Source organism: Entelurus aequoreus, linkage group LG22 (assembly GCF_033978785.1).
Source record: "Entelurus aequoreus isolate RoL-2023_Sb linkage group LG22, RoL_Eaeq_v1.1, whole genome shotgun sequence".
NCBI lineage: Eukaryota > Metazoa > Chordata > Actinopteri > Syngnathiformes > Syngnathidae > Entelurus > Entelurus aequoreus.
Genome location: NC_084752.1, coordinates 22,018,388 through 22,037,806, shown reverse-complemented (window position 1 = coordinate 22,037,806; position 19,419 = coordinate 22,018,388). Strand labels below are relative to the sequence as shown.

At 40.4% G+C, this 19,419-nt stretch overlaps 1 protein-coding gene across 1 annotated transcript in view; it reads right to left on the bottom strand.

The window, feature by feature from the left end:
• Window positions 1-19,419, bottom strand: part of LOC133639672 (complement C3-like) — a 78,511-nt gene that overhangs the window by 52,644 nt on the left and 6,448 nt on the right. The window contains exons 2-11 of the mRNA XM_062033179.1: window positions 16,018-16,213; window positions 15,779-15,941; window positions 15,609-15,703; window positions 13,248-13,339; window positions 12,947-13,029; window positions 12,781-12,868; window positions 12,598-12,700; window positions 7,131-7,251; window positions 6,907-7,022; window positions 2,486-2,632 (exon numbers count right to left, since the gene is read on the bottom strand). Of these exons, the coding sequence (XP_061889163.1) occupies window positions 2,486-2,632; window positions 6,907-7,022; window positions 7,131-7,251; window positions 12,598-12,700; window positions 12,781-12,868; window positions 12,947-13,029; window positions 13,248-13,339; window positions 15,609-15,703; window positions 15,779-15,941; window positions 16,018-16,213 (1,204 nt within the window). The remainder of the gene's footprint in view (window positions 1-2,485; window positions 2,633-6,906; window positions 7,023-7,130; window positions 7,252-12,597; window positions 12,701-12,780; window positions 12,869-12,946; window positions 13,030-13,247; window positions 13,340-15,608; window positions 15,704-15,778; window positions 15,942-16,017; window positions 16,214-19,419) is intronic.

Here is a 19,419-nt window from a genome sequence, read left to right as displayed (position 1 = left end):
GTAGTTGGGAAAGGGCATGTTCACCACTGTGTTACATGGCCTTTCCTTTTAACAACACTCAGTAAACGTTTGGGAACTGAGGAGACACATTTTTGAAGCTTCTCAGGTGGAATTCTTTCCCATTCTTGCTTGATGTACAGCTTAAGTTGTTCAACAGTCCGGGGGTCTCCGTTGTGGTATTTTAGGCTTCATAATGCGCCACACATTTTCAATGGGAAACAGGTCTGGACTACAGGCAGGCCAGTCTAGTACCCGCACTCTTTTACTATGAAGCCACGTTGATGTAGCACGTGGCTTGGCATTGTCTTGCTGAAATAAGCAGGGGCGTCCATGGTAACGTTGCTTGGATGGCAACATATAAATGATAAATGGGTTGTACTTGTTTGGCGCTTTTCTACCTTCAAGGTACTCAAAGCGCTTTGACAGTATTTCCACATTTACCCATTCACACACTGATGGCGGGAGCTGCCATGCAAGGCGCTAACCAGCAGCCATCAGAGGCAAAGGGTGAAGTGTCTTGCCCAAGGACACAACGGACGTGACTAGGAAGGTAGAAGGTGGGAATTGAACCCCAGTAACCAGCAACACTCCGATTGCTGGCACAGCCACTCTACCAACTTCGCCACGCCGTCCCTATGCTGTATGTTGCTCCAAAACCTGTATGTACCTTTCAGCATTAATGGTGCCTTCACAGATGTGTAAGTTACCCATGTCTTGGGCACTAATACACCCCCATACCATCACAGATGCTGGCTTTTCAACTTTGCGCCTATAACAATCCGGATGGTTCTTTTCCTCTTTGGTCCGGAGGACACGACGTCCACAGTTTCCAAAAACAATTTGAAATGTGGACTCGTCAGACTACAGAACACTTTTCCACTTTGTATCAGTCCATCTTAGATGACCTCAGGCCCAGCGAAGCCGACGGCGTTTCTGGGTGTTGTTGATAAACGGTTTTCGCATTGCATAGGAGAGTTTTAACTTGCACTTACAGATGTAGCGACCAACTGTAGTTACTGACAGTGGGTTTCGGAAGAGTTCCTGAGCCCATGTGGTGATATCCTTTACACACTGATGTCGCTTGTTGATGCAGTACAGCCTGAGAGATCAAAGGTCACGGGCTTAGCTGCTTACGTGCAGTGATTTCTCCAGATTCTCTGAACCCTTTGATGATATTACGGACCGTAGATGGTGAAATCCCTAAATTCCTCGCAATAGCTGGTTGAGAAAGGTTTTTCTTAAACTGTTCAACAATTTGCTCACGCATTTGTTGACAAGGTGGTGACCCTCGCCCCATCCTTGTTTGTGAATGACTGAGCATTTCATGGAATCTACTTTTATACCCAATCATGGCACCCACCTGTTCCCAATTTGCCTGTTCACCTGTGGGATGTTCCAAATAAGTGTTTGATGAGCATTCCTCAACTTTATCAGTATTTATTGCCACCTTTCCCAACTTCTTTGTCACGTGTTGCTGGCATCAAATTCTAAAGTTAATGATTATTTGCAAAAAAACAAATGTTTATCAGTTTGAACATCAAATATCTTGTCTTTGTAGCATATTCAACTGAATATGGATTGAAAATGATTTGCAAATCATTGTATTCCGTTTATATTTACATCTAACACAATTTCCCAACTCATATGGAAACGGGGTTTGTAATTTTAATGTGAAATGACCAAACAAAATGAAAACACAATATTTTCAGTAACTACTGTCACCATTTCAAGTTGTCTCCCCATTATGCTGAGTAGTAGTTCCTCAAGTTTCTTCAGTATCCCCAGTGAGAAATCTTTGACCCCAATGTGTTATAAAATCCCCCTTGAATCCACAATTAATTTGCATGGTTGCATTTACATACAATTTGATGTAATTATTTATGAAACGTTATTTTTTTTAAGTTAGTCAATTTTTTCTGTTAAGTATCTGATATGTACTGGGTATCAAACATATTGGCTACACCTTCTTCAAGCTGCACAATTAACAATATACATCGTGTCTGATATGAAGTGGATATCCAACATATTGGCTAAACCTTCTTCAATGTGAGTCTGGCAAGAAATATGGTTACCCTCAAGAGGTAGCCACGTCTGGGTTTACACAACATTGTTCAATAGACACAGTTCTGACGGTTTGCTCTCAAGCAGCTCAATTCATGGTATGCATCATGCCAGTGTAAAGAGAATATTTTTAGAGCGGAAACCGGTCCCTAATAAGTGTCAGATATGAAGTGACAGATGGGCTACACCTTTTTCAATGTGACAAGACAATACAGGTTAGGGTTAGGTACACAAAAATATTGTCCAAAAAATTTAAAACAATTAATGTTGGTCTGGCAAATTGGAATTGGGCACACACATCTGTAGTAAATCCAACCAGATGGGGCAGGCTAGCATCAACATGAACAGCCCTTTTGCACTTTTTGTATAAAATGTTGCTTTTTTAAACATAAACTTATGAACAGTAGCTTTATTTAATACTCACATTGATTGTCAATTTTGGATCCCTTGCGACTGTATTGAGGGTGAGTTTGGCAGTGCCACGGTCTGTAGTGACGCCTCTCACCTCACCTGGGTTCACCACCACCTGAACATCTTTTGCTGGAGATTTATCCGGGTTCAGAACTTCAACCTGTCATCCAAGACACAATCAATAAGTTATGTTGAAAACAGATAATCAAAAGTCAAAAGATATACACATGTAGACCAAACGGGGCTATGTGGTAGTTGAACTTGAGTTATTTTGTGTCAATTTATAACTTGACTGATAAGAACAATATGATACTAGAACACCACCACTCAACATCTAACAGCACACAACAGTAAATGTAGTTTCAAAATGGAATTGGAGCTAAAACAAGAACGGCGCTGCTTAAAGGATTTTGTAATTGGTTTGCCTTGTTGAGCTACATGACAGAAGTGGGTATTGAGAACCTAATTTTTGTAGTGCAGTACAAAACTTCTACCAGTAGAGGGCTGTCAGGTCCTCTGTGCCTGCCGAACATACATTATGATCATAAATTGATAACATTTAATTAAAGTTTCAATTTCCTTTCCCTAAAAATATAAAAGTATTCATCATGTTCTTAGGCTCAAGTGTTGCTGGTTTTACATTAATGCTTTTATCCAATTAGAATTCAGCTAGCTTGTAGCCAGCGCCATGGGAAATCACATACAGTTGATAAACAGTTGCAATAGCCAATTAGATCACGAGTTGTTGACAGTAGCCCTTCTCGGTTGTTTTATGTTGAACAACACTTCCATAAATTTCACGCTTCCTGTGATTTTATACTCACTTGTGACTCACACAAGTGAGTATTCACTCACACGTTGTGTTGCGAGAGCAGAAAGTGCCGCACCAGAGCCAGAAATCCGATATCAACTCGCTTTTTTAACCCACAAGGAAGGAGAGCAAAACGTTGATCATGTTGTTGATATTTATCTGTAAGGTCATTTCTAAGAAGGACATTTAAAGAGAAACCAGATCTCGTGAGCCGAGGTCGGCCAACCCCCGGGCTAGATAACCTGTCCCAACCGGTGAGAGGGTTGGTCACTCCCAGTTCCAATCAAATCAACCCCTGGATTACGGCTTCCGATGGGTGCTACAATATTATACAATATTGTACTCCTTTTTTTTTCATTTAATATGTATTTACAATCATAACAGTTTTGACAGTACCACGTTGAGATATGTTTTAATTGCTGATGTGGGTTTATTGATTTTTTTAAATACGCTGGAAAATAGCCCATTTTGTACACTATTGAGGTGGTTCAATGTGCAGTAGTGCGCAAGTGTGTTTAAGTATAGTATTTATCTAGACGTGGTCATGTGGTGACATACACTATGGTATTATGGGAGGTATTTATTAAAGTCGGACTAAGGCTATGTCTACATTAAGCCGGATAACCCCTTGAACAAATAATTTTTTAGCCTTAGCCTCGTTTCAGCCACACTAAATCAGCGTTTAAGGTCCCCCTCCTTGGACAATTTTTTACACAGGTAAGTGTCTTTCTTGAATCTCCGGCTCTTAGCTTTGTATGGACTCATTAATTGTTTACAAACTGAGTTCGGAGAGGAAGTGACGCCAGAAAGACCGCACCCCACACAGGAAGTGATGTCAGAAAGATGGAGGCGAGTCATCCAGACATGCCCGTGTGAAAACCACACATGAATACCTTAAGACAGGGGTGTCAAAGTCAAATACAGAGTGGGCCAAAATTTAAAACTGAACAAAGCTGCGGGCCAAGGTTGAACAAATTAACCTTTAACGTACTCTACGAGCTATCGTCACGTCCGCTTTTCATCCATTCTAACATCGTTCAGACCCAGTCACAAGATATGTGCGGCTTCCGTACGCACACACGAGCGAATGCAACGCATACTTCATCAACAGCGATACAGGTTACACTGAGGGTGCCATTATAAAAAAACTTTAACAATGTTAGAAATATACGCCACACTGGGAATCCACACCAAACAAGAATGACAAACACATTTCGGGAGAACATCCGCACCGTAACACAACATAAACACAACAGAACAAATACCCAGAGTCCTTTGCCGCACTAACTCTTCCGGGACGCTACAAAATACACCCCCGCTACCACCAAACCTCCCCCCCACACACACACCTTGTAGCATCCCGGAAGAGTTAGTGCTGCAAAGGGTTCTGGTTTGGTGTGGATTCACAGTGTGGCGTATATTTCTAACATTGTTAAAGTTTTTTATTCGGCTACCCTCAGTGTGACCTGTATCGCTGTTGATGAAGTATGCGTTGCATTCTAATGTGTGTGCGTACAGACGCCACACATGTTATATGACTGGGCCAGCACTCGTTGGACTGGCAGGCTGGAAGACTCCCGGGAGGATCGGCGGGCCAGCTTTAGTGTTAATTTGATATCCCCTCAAGGGCCAAGTGAAATTACACGGTGGGCCAAATTTGGCCCCTGGGCCAGAGAAGCAAACGAGCCTTAAGAGAAGCAAACGAGCGATTGCAGCTATTCCGGATACAACACATCTCAGACGGCAACATAGCAATGTTGAGTGACGGTTTTGGATAAGGCCTGGAAGAAAGGCAGCCTGGTGGGATATGTTTGTCACCGAGTGTGTTGTGTCAGAGGAACGGCAAAAGAACTTTGGAATGTCCAGGTCAGCTGGGATTCTACTTAGTGAAAAACTTTGTCCATTTGTCGAAGGGGAGACAACGGCAGACTACGAAAAACAGCGAATACATTTGGACTGGCAAAGCAGACTATTACTAGTTATTGTCCGCGATGTATGTCGAGCGATTACTCAACGTCTAGTTTTGTGCTCCATAACTATTGTGAAGCCATGAAGTGCTTGCGGCCGTCAAGTACGACTGCCAATTTCAGCCTACAAGCACAGTGTCCTGAACAAGATATCTGATTGTTGTAAAATGTTCTTTATCACATTGTTTACTTTCACACGTCCATTAAAGATATGATTCATGTATGATGGCTCAGGTGTGATTCACTACAATAGTCTAACAGCTGCTGATGGTGAGGCAAGCAAGGTTTACTGGTAAGAGAAATGGGGCAATAGTCTACATTGAAACACAGGGTAAGGATACACTTCCAGGTCAGAGGCGACTAATGACGTGCGCATTTTTTTTGCGCATGCGTACTAGGTCACGTTGCGCCGGCACACGTCTTAAACGACCATTGTGTGTGTGTGGACACGGATAAGGTTAGGTGGGATTTACCCTGGATAGTGTAGAAGGGGTCTAAGTAGGACATCACTGAAGGCCTAGGTGTGAAATGCACGGGCCCTCCACTGAGTTCTACACAACTGCAAACTACAACTACAGTAGTAAGTAATTGGTATAATAATGCTTCCCTAATACAGTCCGACAAATCTGTGACTGTTTTTGAAAATGTTAATATTTTCAAAGAGTGGCTATATATCTCAATATAAAACCAATTGACCGCAAAATCTTGTCAATCTCTAAGGGATTTATGTTATTGTAAGTTCAGTTCAGTTCAGTTTCAGTTTATTCGGAACATGCATACGATAGAACGTAATTCATCACATATTTCCAGTTGTTTCATTACAGCACGTTCGAAAAGGAGTAGGAAGAAGCTGTGCTTATTTAATCCTACCTCTTTTCATACCGTAGCAATTTTATCCTATTTTCTCTGTATTTCTCTGTGTATTTCTCTGTAACATAACAGTGAATAAATAAATAATAAAAAAATAATATACCATAGTAAGTAAACAAATATTAAATACATAAATTATCTTTGTCACTATAAAAAGAAATACAAATAAAAAAAAGGGTTCAAGATATTCATCATAATTCTTGTTCTGTGTACTTTGTGAACACTTGTAGTTTGAACAGTCTCTTAAACTGAATCATATTGGTGCTTTGTTTGATTTCTTTGCTTAATCCATTCCATAATTTAATTCCACACACTGATATACTAAAGGTTTTAAGTGTTGTACGAGCATACAAATGTTTTGAATTGCATTTTCCTCTAAGGTTAATAATTGTTGTACATTCTTGGGTAGCAGGTTATAGTTAAAGTAAAGTTAAAGTTAAAAGTACCAATGATTGTCACACACACTAGGTGTGGTGAAATTTGTCCTCTGCATTTGACCCATCCCCTTGTTCACCCCCTGGGAGGTGAGGGGAGCAGTGGGCAGCAGCGGTGCCGCGCCCGGGAATCATTTTTGGTGATTTAACCCCCAATTCCAACCCTTGATGCTGAGTGCCAAGCAGGGAGGTAATGGGTTCCATTTTTTTTTTATAGTCTTTGGTATGACTCGGCCGGGGTTTGAACTCACAACCTACCGATCTCAGGGCGGACACTCTAACCACTAGGCCACTGAGTAGGTATATATATAGTTTGCTTTGTACATAATTTTTAAGTAGATATGAACTTTACCGTAACATCAAAGGACATTCCTGGTTTGAAATATTTGGGTGTTTTCTTGAAGTGGATAGTGTAAGGAGAGGTGACGACCTGAATGCCTCTTAACTCGGCCTCTACCATTTCACTACCTGTGAACACAAAATGCACACAGACCAAGGTCTTTTTTAGACACACTAAATAACGGTTAACTGTTGCAGTTGAATTGTTGTGAGAGTTAATTCTGCACGCTGGCCTACCACTTCGTGTCAGCACGCTGACAGACACAAACATGTGATGCCCCAGCAGCTCATGGATGTTTGGGAATGTTTGGGTGATGTGCGCTCTCTTGAGTGTGACCGCTCCAACGCCTCTGTCAACCTAAAAGGCCAAAACAGACAATGGATGAGTAAATAAATGGTGAACATTCTCTCGGTGGTGTTATTTCTTTTGCAAACCTTTTTGACGACAAACACTGTTATCTTTGCGTGACAACATGAAATATTGGTGACACGTGCAATAAGGTGGTGGGGTGTTGGTCATGTTTTTGCAATGCCAGCCATTAAGGGCTGTTTTTATTTTTGGGGAAAGTATATCATATTTTAAGTAGAAAAGTGATTCAACTGTAAAATTAATTTACATAACTTTTTTCCAAGATGCCGCCGCTTTAGTGGCTGCTGGTGGCAGGAGCTCTGTGCTCCAGTGTCATCCTTTTATGCTCCTGGTGTTTCCCTCTTGTTTTCATGTGTTTTTTGTTTTTTTGCCTTTTGGTTCGGGACCCTTTGGGACTGTGTGACAAGGGGTGGCACCTTCGTGACTTCTGCTGTGCTTTTTTGTGGGCTTCTGGATCTGCCTCCCGGGAACCTTTTGGCCATGGAGACCAGCTGCTGGGTCTCTGCCACACTAGAGTCCGTTTAGAGCAGGGGTCACCAACCTTTTTGAAAGCAAGAGCTACTTCTTGGGTACTGATTAATGCGAAGGGCTACCAGTTTGATACACACTTAAATAAATTGCCAGAAATAGCCAATTTGCTCAATTTCCCTTTAACTCTGTTATTATTAATAATTAATGATATTTACACTTAATTGAATGGTTTAAAAGAGGAGAAAACACGAAAAAAATGACAATTAAATTTAGAAACATAGTTTACCTTCAATTTTGACTCTTTAAAATTCAAAATTCAACCGAAAAAAAGAAGAGAAAAACTAGCTAATTCGAATCTTTTTGAAAAAATTTAAAAAAGAATTTATGGAACATCATTAGTAATTTTTCCCGATTAAGATTAATTTTAGAATTTTTATGACATGTTTTTAATAGGTTAAAATCCAATCTGCACTTTGTTAGAATATATAACAAATTGGACCAAGCTATATTTCTAACAAAGACAAATCATTGTTTCTTCTAGATTTTCCAGAACCAAAATTTTAAAAGAAATTCAAAAGACTTTGAAATAAGATTTAAATTTGATTCTACAGATTTTCTAGATTTGCCAGAATAATTTTTTTGAATTTTAATCACAATTAATTTGAAGAAATATTTCACAAATATTCTTCGTCGAAAAAACAGAAGCTAAAATGAAGAATTAAGTTAAAATTTATTTATTATTCTTTACAATAAAAAACAATACATTTACTTGAACATTGATTTAAAATGTCAGGAAAGAAGAGGAAGGAATTTAAAAGGTAAAAAAGGTATATGTGTTTAAAAATCCTAAAATCATTTTTAAGGTTGTATTTTTTCTCTAAAATTGTCATTCTGAAAGTTATAAGAAGCAAAGTAAAAAAATAATGAATTTATTTAAACAAGTGAAGACCAAGCCTTTAAAATATTTTCTTGGATTTTCGTATTCTATTTGAGTTTTGTCTCTCTTAGAATTAAAAATGTCGGGCAAAGCGAGACCAGCTTGCTAGTAAATAAATAACATTTTAAAAATAGAGGCAGCTCACTGGTAAGTGCTGCTATTTGAGCTATTTTTAGAACAGGCCAGCGGGCTACTCATCTGGTCCTTACGGGCTACCTGGTGCCCGCGGGCACCGCGTTGGTGACCCCTGGTTTAGAGAGACTGGAGGAGATGCGGATGAAGAGACAGGGCTGCGGAGCTGGCGCCGGGCGCTGGGACGGACAAGCTTCACAGTGTCTTGGCTGAATGAGCGTGTATTGGACGCCTCGGTCTCCTTGGACGCATCCTCACTCATCCATGCGGACCGTACACTGGCTGTGAGTTGGTGGTCGGCCGAGGGCAGAGTCGGCTCTCTTGGTTGCTTTGTTGGGTCTGCTCCTGTCTCTGGCCATGCTCCCCCACCCCAGCAGAGGATGGCGTGGAACACCGCAAAGCCATCACAGTGTGTGTGGGTGTTGAAATTATGTTTTTGTTTGGTTGCTTGTCTATGCATGGTAATCGTGTGTGCGCAATGTAGAATATTGGTTGATATTTTGGCCTCAGTCTAGACCCCCTCTCCATGGGCCCAGGTTTAGACTGAGTACTTCTGATTCTGAACTTCCTACAGTATGGAAGGGATTCATATTACCCCATTCCTGGGTGGTTCTGCTGGGAGAGGAAGGTGGGGGGTTAATAATTTCGCATCATTTTGCACTGGTAGTCAAAGTTGGAATTGCCACAAAACACATTTTAAGACATTAAAGAAACTACCGGAATCTGGTGGCCAAAGAGGATAGTGCACCCCCCAATTTGTCACGTTTCATGTCTGAGGTAAACCAAGACTGGTGGGGTCATAGGAATCCTCTTCCTACTGCATGTGTGTGTCTCAATGACTTCCTGTTTCTGTTCCTAGATCACCATTCAGTCATCATAATGGACCTAGCCCAACTCAAGGGAGATATATTTTTAAGATGTCACCAATTAATTATTCTTCCAATTTTGCCACACAAATACATAGGTCATATGTGTGTACATACTGCCATTTAATGGACAAGTACTCAATTTTACTTTTTAGGGGTGAAAAAGGAACTTCACGGAATTTGAAGTAATGTCTGTGATGTACCGCACGCCTGTCATGAGCGATTAATGTAAACATGGATCTTCGTATGATTTTTCAACCAAAGGTACCGCCACATACTGACTAAAACACCAGCTGTGATGAAACAGGTCGTGATTCAGTAGCCTAATGGGACTCTAGACCAGGGGTAGGGAACCTATGGCTCTAGACTAGAGCCAGATGTGGCTCTTTTGATGACTGCATCTGGCTCTGAGATAAATCTTAGCTGACATTACTTAACACGATAAGTAATGAATAATTCAGCCGGTAATCACAGTGTTAAAAATAACGTTCAAAATATAAAACATTCTCATGCATTTTAATCCATCCATCCGTTTTCTACCGCACCTGTTCAAGAAGTCGCATTACTTAAAAATGCACGCATCTAGTTGTATTCAGTGTTAAACAATATTATATGGCTCTCACGGAAATACATTTTAAAATATTTGGCTTTCATTTCTCTCTCAGCCAAATAGGTTCCCGACCCCTGCTCTAGACCAGACCTGGGCATTCTGCGGCCCGCGGGCCGCATCCGGCCCTTTGTGCGTCCCTGTCCGGCCCGCGTGAGGCCAATTATAAATTACAAAATAAATTTAAAAAAGTATCTATGTGGAGTGTGCAATACATCGGTGCTGCTTTTGTTTTGAAAATCGTTATTTGTATTTATTCCGTATGGACGTATGCGTGTGCGTGATTGTGAGTGAATGTGAACAGCTGCAATCATTAATTACAAAATAAAGTTGAAAAAACATCTATGTCGTGCGCGCAATACAACTGTGCTGCTTTTATTTTGAAAAGTATTATTTATGGGCGTGTGTCCGTGTGTAACCTGCGAGTGAAGGTGCACATGCAGCGACAAGTGATGCACGGTTTACACCCGAGACGCTAAAAAGAGAAAAGTTGAGGAAGAATGGCGTGTTTTCAACAAGACATGGACTGCCAAGCAACGTTCCCTCTAAGGTGCGTGCCTGCGCAATTGCGCACTGCTCAAGCGTCTAAACAAAATAATCATATTTATTCTATGTAATTTTGCAATGCAACTCTGAGTGACAGTGACAATAAGCGGCCCTAACGGTGTTCGTCAACACTGTTCAATTATTGTAACGTCTATCGAGATGCTTCGAGGACAGGAATTATATCGATCACTTTATTGAGCAAAACTGTTTATATTCGGACATAACCACACCAAAAACATGAGTAAAACAATTCTATCTGGAAAAACTAGTCATTTTCTGCCGTACAAACCAGGCCAAAACCAACTTGTCATCTGTCACCAACACCCATAGCACTAAGCCACTGGTGCGTTTATGGCCACACAAAAAGTCGGACAACTCAAACACCACACAAAGTTACACTATGACTCCTCAGTCATACGTGTGCTTATTTTACTGTCATTTATTATTAATGTTAATTTATTTATATTAGTCATGGAATGCTGTTACACACACTATGTTGAAGTATTACTATTATTATTAATTATTATTATTATTATTTATCTTACGGTATATATCAAAAATAATATTGAGCAAAATTTAATTGAAATATTGTTGACGTGGCCCTCCAGCAGTGCTCGGGTTGCTCATGCGGCCCCCGGTAAAAATTAATTGCCCACCCCTGCTCTAGACCATTGCCTCAAAACCAGAAGTGCCCGGATGTACCTCTGGGTCACGTGATTGCAACCCAGCAATAGATTATAAAACTGAACATGTTTTATAGCAAATAACTAAAGTAAACCATACAACACTTTTTAAAAGAAAAGCTTATCTAGTTCAATTTTAAAAGCAATGGCTAGTGCACAACAACTGAACAAAGCAATAACTACTATTGGCTCCCATTTGGGGTTTGCCCTTAAAGCCTTCATGTATCCAAAGACTTAATCCCTGAGTTCATAAACAATAACCAAAAACATCCCAAAAATATTCTGTAATGAAAAGAACAAGGAAAAGAAAAAAATGACAATCGAATCCCTTCAGTATTGTTTGTATACTGAGACTATATTAGGTATCGATATTATCGGCATCTGGGTCGATCGCCCCTATTTAGATTGAAGGGTTAGCGGTTAGCTTCTTGTGTCGTCCTGCTCGGTGTGTACGTATATCATGCTTATCCATTCCTTTTCCTCTTGTCATCCATTGATATTGAACCGTGGTGGGGAGGGTTAGTCTCTTAGAAGCGGCTCCGCATCGTGGAAAGACAATGCCTTCGCTGAATCTTGCTTTCAAATTGGAGTTGTTCTGACAAGACACTCTGAAATCCATGAAACTCCTGCATGTGTGTAACAAGGAATATGGAAATGCATTTGTGTCTCCCTAAGCGTGCATCCCTTTTGAAGGAATGAGTACAATCTTTGGCTATTTAAACACTGTGAGACAGCTATGGTAAAGATATTTTTCAGCTCATCAGCCAATCACTGATCAGTAAAAAAAGACAAATATCTGCCTCGAGCCGATCCCGACCAAGGGACATCTCTAGAAATTAATTTACATTTTTGGACCAATTAAAGGGGAACTGTACTTTTTTTGGAATTTTGCCTGTCGTTCACAATCATTATTAGAGACAAGAACACACATGTCTTATTGTGGTTGGATGGTTAACGGATAATTATTGGTTACAGACCACCAAGGTATATGGGTCAAATACCCCTGCCTAATATCTGCCTGAATATGTTTCTGCAGTCATGCTGTTTAAAAAAATGAGATGCAAGATAAGTTTAAGTATATTCTGCACTTACAGACACTCTCTGAAGAGAAGCGGGAAAGCTCTTCTTTTGGCCGTCGTACAAAATCCCAAACACCACGTACGCTGTCCCATCGACTTCCTTACCAAAAAGATACCTAAACCACATGACAGTAGGCCATTTGAAATCCACACACTGATTTTTAAAAAGTTACCTTACAACAGAACATTCACATACGTGGCTCTGATGTTGACAGTGAACTCTTCGTTGTCCTGATAGAAGAAGGGAACCACGGGTGTCAAATTGACTTCAAAACTGGGGAGCACTGCAAAAAACGTTAAATGCATAAAAATGACACAATACAATTTTCTGTGAGGCAGTTAATGATGTAGGAGGTCCTCACCATACTCTTTGACCTCAAACTGCGCAGAGAAACTTTGTTGTGGGTGACTTTGGAACTTTGCCACCACTTTCCACAATCCGGTGCTACACAAAATATTTTTAAAGTTAAAACTTTTCAGAGGCAGTTGGATCCATTAATGTGTTCTACGTCTGTCATGCGGGTTAAATTCATATTTACATTTACAATGTGGAAATGCTTATACTTGCTTGACTCAATGGTCTAAATGCTGAGTTGTTAAATACAACTAAACATTCATAACTAAGATTCAGTAAATGTAAAACAGCATAGCAAAATATCTCACCTGACAACATCGGGGAGTTCATAACTTCCACTGTGCATCCCTGATTTCAGAAAGACTGCTGCTTCAAGAGATAAGATGATGCCTTCGGGGGTCTGAGAATAAAGAACATGGAGCAGTCTTGATCATCTATGTCACAGGTTTACTACCAGTATTATGTATTTAAAAAATTAATACATTTTAGGTCATTAGTAGTGGCTATAGCTGACTTAAATGCAACTAGGGTAGGATTAATTCCCATTTAGTGACTGGTGATCAGTACGGTGTAGTCTACCTTTTGCACAAAGTCAGGTGGGATAGACTGCAACTTTCTATGGACCATGAAACCAGGGCTGGCCCTCGGCTTTGTGTGACACTAAACAAGAATCTGTTTGTTGCCCCGTTCGGTCTTTAATATGACTTATTATTAGTAGTATTATTAGACTCCTGAAAGGACCCTACCCCACCCTAAACATGATGTCACCACCCCACATACTGTACACACACTCAGTATGGTTACATGCACTAAAAAACTAATTTTTGAATTACTTTGGTTGAAACTAACTTTTTCATGTAAAATCTTCCACTCCTTCTTTGTCTCATTTTGTCCACCAAAAGTTTTCTGCTGTGTGTGAATGCACAAAAGTGCGCTTTGTTATGTTATTGACTTGTCGGAGTGCTAATCAGGCATATTTGGTCACTGCATGACTGCAAGCTAATCAATGCTAACATGCTATTTAGTCTAGCTGCATGTACATATTGCAATATTATGCCTCGTTTGTAGGTATATTTGAGCTAATTTGAAATCCTTTACTTTTATCCTCTTTGTATATGATTTAGTTTTGCATGTCTCATGACATATTATCTGTATGTAATATTGGCTGCATTTCTGATAGTTGTTTGTGTGCCATGTTGTTCCAGACAACATCTATACCTTTGGCCACTAAAAGCCAGTAAGTTCCAGGAGTTATCTCACCTTCTAAGTATCCTCTGATTTACTAATAGTTTCTAATGTAAAAATGTGTAGAATGAATATTACATTTCAACATTTCTGTCAACGAAGATTTGCTTCGGCCTGCGACACATAGTCATTTTGATAGTAGGCTATTATAGCTAATATAGACACTTCCATCATGCGTTGCCATCGTTATAACACTTATATAAGACTTTTCATTTTTTGCGGCTCCAGACAGATTTGTTTTTTGTATTTTTGGTCCAAAATGGCTTTTTTAACATTTTGGATTGCCGACCCCTGTGTTAAAATGTAAGTAACTTGGATATAATTATTGCATATAAATAAAATCAAGAATAAGATGGCTAATTTAGTGTTAATATTTGAGTGGGCCATGAGCCTCTCTGTAGTGGAAAAGTTGGGCCCTAAGGTCAAAAAGGTTAAGAACCCCTGAGCTGCATTACCATTGGCACCATTTCACTATCGGCGATTCTAAACATCCCATTAACAGACCAAGGAGCTGGTCATTGACTTTAGGAGGTCGAGTCCAAGGTCACAATCTATTGTGATCGAGGGAGTCGAGGTACAGACCGTGGACTCATTCAAGTACCTCGGGGTGTGGGTGGACAACAGCTGGACTGGACTGTTAACACGGACCACTTGTACAGGAAAGGACAGAGCAGACTGTACTTCCTGAGGAGGCTGCGCTCCTTCAACATTTGCAAAAAACTCTTGTGGATGTACTACCAGTCTGTGGTTGCCAGTGTTCTGTTCTGTTCTACATGGTAGTGTGCTGGGGGGGGGGGGCAGTACATCTAAGAAGGACAGCTCCAGACTGGAGAAACTGATCAGGCGGGCTGGCTCTACGATCGGAATTAAACTGGACTCACTGGTGACGGTGGCAGAGAAGAGGACTGTGGAAAAACATCATGGATGATGCCAGTCACCCTCTGCATACCATTATCAGTAGCCAGAGTAGCCTGTTCCGTGCTAGACTGCTTCATCCCAAGTGCAGGACTAATATACTCAAAAACTATTTTGTCCCACACGCCATCAGACTGTACAATTCCTCTCTGGGGGGATGGGGGCTACTAGGATGACAGGGGATGCAAAACAATAACATATACCCCCATTATTTATTATTTACTTTTTAAATTCAGTCTCAATTCTGTACACTGCTGCTGGAATTTAAATGTTCCTGAGGGAACTCATCCATCTATCTATCTATCTATCTATCTATCTATCTATCTATCTATCTATCTATCTATCTATCTATCTATCTATCTATCTATCTATCTATCTATCTATCTATCTATCTATCTATCTCTGATACTTTACATTTGTGGTGGAAGACTGAAAAATTGAGCTGGGAACAATCCATCTATCCATCCATTTTCTACCGCTTGTCCCAACAAGTGGAATGAAATACGAACCACCATCTCAATAGTTATAGCAGCCTCCGCGTTGCTTTGTTGATCTCTCTCGACAGGTTCCATGCTGGGCGTGACGGCAAACATTCTGTAGTTCACTGAAAGACAGCGTGATAAGTTTGTCAATAAAAAAAAGCCAGGAATATTGCAACAACCGCCAGTGCTTTATCCACCTGTGCTTTTGGGAGTGTAGAGGTTCTTGTCCGTCTGGATGAAGATATAGCCAGACTTAAAGGACACCAACACAACTTTCTCCAGCAGTCGGTCAGGAAACTGAGCTTGCAAGTACACATACTGCTTCATGTTAGGATCATTTCTGAAGTCTGCTGGTGGTATCTAGTATAGGAAAGACACATGTTGTTTTGAGGACCTTAGAGACACCACCAAATTACGTGTGTAACTTTTCTGGTACCGTAATTTGCCCAAAGCTCTGGAAGTCGTTTCCACTATTAAGGGTCACCGATGTTTGTCCCAGCAGTTTGGTTTTGGTTGGATGATTCATCACCTTGATGTCCACCTTCATGTCACCCCCAGTGCAGTCTTGACACTCCACGAATATGTTTTCTGCTGTAGCTACCCGCAACAAGTTCGGGGAAGACATCAACTTCCTGTAACACAATAGATGGGGAGAAAAATTCAGAATGTTCAGATTTAGGCCATGTCCACATGAACACAGACACGTAATAAACGCATACTTATCTCTGCGTTTAGGCCTCTTGTCCACACGCAGACGCATACTTTTTGTCAGGCTTGTCACTGACAGTTTGGGTATGTTTTAGTTTTCCCTGTTTTTTTCCTGTCAGTGCTCTTATTTTGGTTCTGTTTCCTGCTTGTCTCTGTGAGCGCTGTTTTCCCTCACCTGTCCCTGATTGGCAGTCTAGCACACCTGGTGGCAATTGCCAATCAGGCTCCCATTTATACCTGCCTCTCCCTCCAGTCAGTGCTGGAGTATTGTAGCTGTACGCTGTGGACTGTTTGCTGTGTCCTGTATGCTGTTCCCTGGTTCCTGTTCCTGTTTGCTCCTTCCATGTTTTCCTGTATCAAGCCTGCCATCTCTGCATCTTGGAGTTCGTCACCACCTTTACCTGACACTTCTGTCTTTAAAAACACAGACTTTTACAAACGCTGGCCAAAGTGTAGAGATCCAAAACTCTCCGCTTTGCGTATGCGTGTAGACCGCACAAACGGAGACTTGCGATGACGTCATGGTTGTGCGTTGTCATTTCCAAAGCTCAACAACACTGCCTTGCTGGCTTTAAACACACTATAAGAGGAATTACTGTATGTTTGAACTAGTGTTGTAACGATACCAATATTTTGGTACCGGAGCTAAAAAAATGTCGGTACTTTTCAGTACTTTTCTAAATAAAGGGGACCACAAAAAAATTGCATTATTGGCTTTATTTGAACAACAAATCTTAGGGTACATTAAACATATGTTTTTTATTGCAGTTAAGTCCTTAAATAAAATAGTGAAAATACTAAACTTGTCTTTTAGTAGTAAGTAAACAAACAAAGGCTCCTAATTAGTCTGCTGATGTATGCAGTAACATTGTATCATTTATCATTCTATTATTTTGTCAAAATTATTAAGGACAAGCGGTAGAAAATGAAATATTAATCTACTTGTTCATTTACTGTTAATATCTGCTTACTTTCTCTTTTAACATGTTCTATCTACACTTCTGTTAAAATGTAATAATCACTTATTCTTCCGTTGTTTGGATACTTTACATTAGTTTTGGATGATACCACAAATTTAGGTATCGATCCGATACCAAGTAGTTGCAGGATCATACATTGGTCATATTCAAAGTCCTCATGTGTCCAGGGACATATTTCCTGAGTTTATAAACATAATATACATTTAAAAAAAAAAACGAAACAAGAAGATGTGATGCCAAAAAATATTGACGTAATCATAGTAGTATCGACTAGATACGTGCCTGTACTTGATATCAGGGGACGGAGTGGCGAAGTTGGGAGAGTGGCCGTGCCAGCAATCTGAGAGTTGCTGGTTCAATCCCCACCTTCTACCATCCTAGTCGTTGTGTCCTTGAGCAAAACACTTCACCCTTGCTCCTGATGGGACTGGTTAGCGCCGTGCATGGCAGCTCCCGCCATCAGTGTGTGAATGTGTGTGTGAATGGGTGAATGTGGAAAATAGTGGCAAAGCGCTTTGAGTTCCTTAAAAAGGTAGAAAAGCGCTATATAAGTACAACCCATTTACCATCATTACAGTGGATGTCAGGTGTAGATCCACCAATGGCGTTTGTGTACATTGTGACGCCGGTTTTTTTTTGATTGATTGAGCTATCGTATCCTCCTACGGTGTGTAGTGAAGCATGTTTAGCTATTCCTCGTCCTGCAGTGATGATACTTGTAAGAAACGTACTTTATTTGTCGCCATGGAGACCAGGATTAGTGATTTAGAAGTAGCTAAAACACTGCCGACGGCGGATGGACGTTAGCCGCTAGCTAGCTAGCCATGTCTTAAAGCACCTCTTCCTGAGGGCATTTCAGTGTTATAACGTCACCTTTATTGTTAGTTTTTAAGCCAAAATGCGTCCGTTCTCCCTTTTCTGTCTACACACTGTGTCTGCTTGTGTACTCCGTGATTGTGCGCCGCCGAACATGCTCGTCTGCTCATAAACCAGCAATGTCACGACGTGGCGGGGGGCTGCGGGACCGGTACGTTTCAGAGACGGTATCGTACCGAAAAGGATTCATTAGTATCGCGGTACTATACTAATACCGGTATACCGTACAACCCTAGTTTGAACGTAAATATGCTATTTTCACTTTACATTGATAAAGAAACATCAAATTGGGCTTTGCGACACTCCCGCCGGCGCTAATTACAGTCCGCTGTTTTGGATATGATCGATGTGGAACCTCCACCTGATGGGACAACTTTGACAAGCAAGACTATTTGCTCTGAGTCATAAGAAAGATGCAACATCATCTTATGTTTTTTGTCCTTATTTTTTTTAATGACAAATCATGAAGTCAACTTACGTGTGTTGCTTCCATGCATTTTTGTATATAGAGCCGGGCGCGACCGCACACGCGCGTAAAAAGCGACCTAGAAACTAAAAAAAAACATAATGTTGCGTCCTCCTTGTAGTGTGTACTGATGTCATACTTTCCAGCCCTCCGAGACTCCCGGAATTCAGCGCCTCTCCCGATAACCTCCCGGAAGAAATTTTCTCCCGATAAACTCCCGGAATTCAACCGGAGCTGGAGGCCACGCCCCCTCCAGCTCCATGCGGACCTGAGTGAGGACAGTCTGTTTTCACGTCTGCTTTCCCACGATATAAACAGCGTGCCTGCCCAATCACGTTATAACTGTAGAATGATCGAGGGCGAGTTCTTGGTTTCTTATGTGGGTTTAATGTTAGGCAGTTTCATTAACGTCCTCCCAGCGCGGTAACAACACACAACAACAGCAGTCACGTTTTCGTCTACCGTAAAGCAGTTCGTCTGCCGTAAACAGCAATGTTGTGACACTCTTAAACAGGACAATACTGCAATCTACTGGATAGCCTCCGGAACACTGAAATTCAAGTATTTCTTTTATTTATATATGTATAATAAAATATATATATATATATATATATATATATATATATATATATATATATATATATATATATATATATATATATATATATATATATATATATATATGTATATATATATATATATATATATATATATATATGTATATATATATATATATATATATATATATATATATATATATATATATATGTATATATATATATATATATATATATATATATATATATAT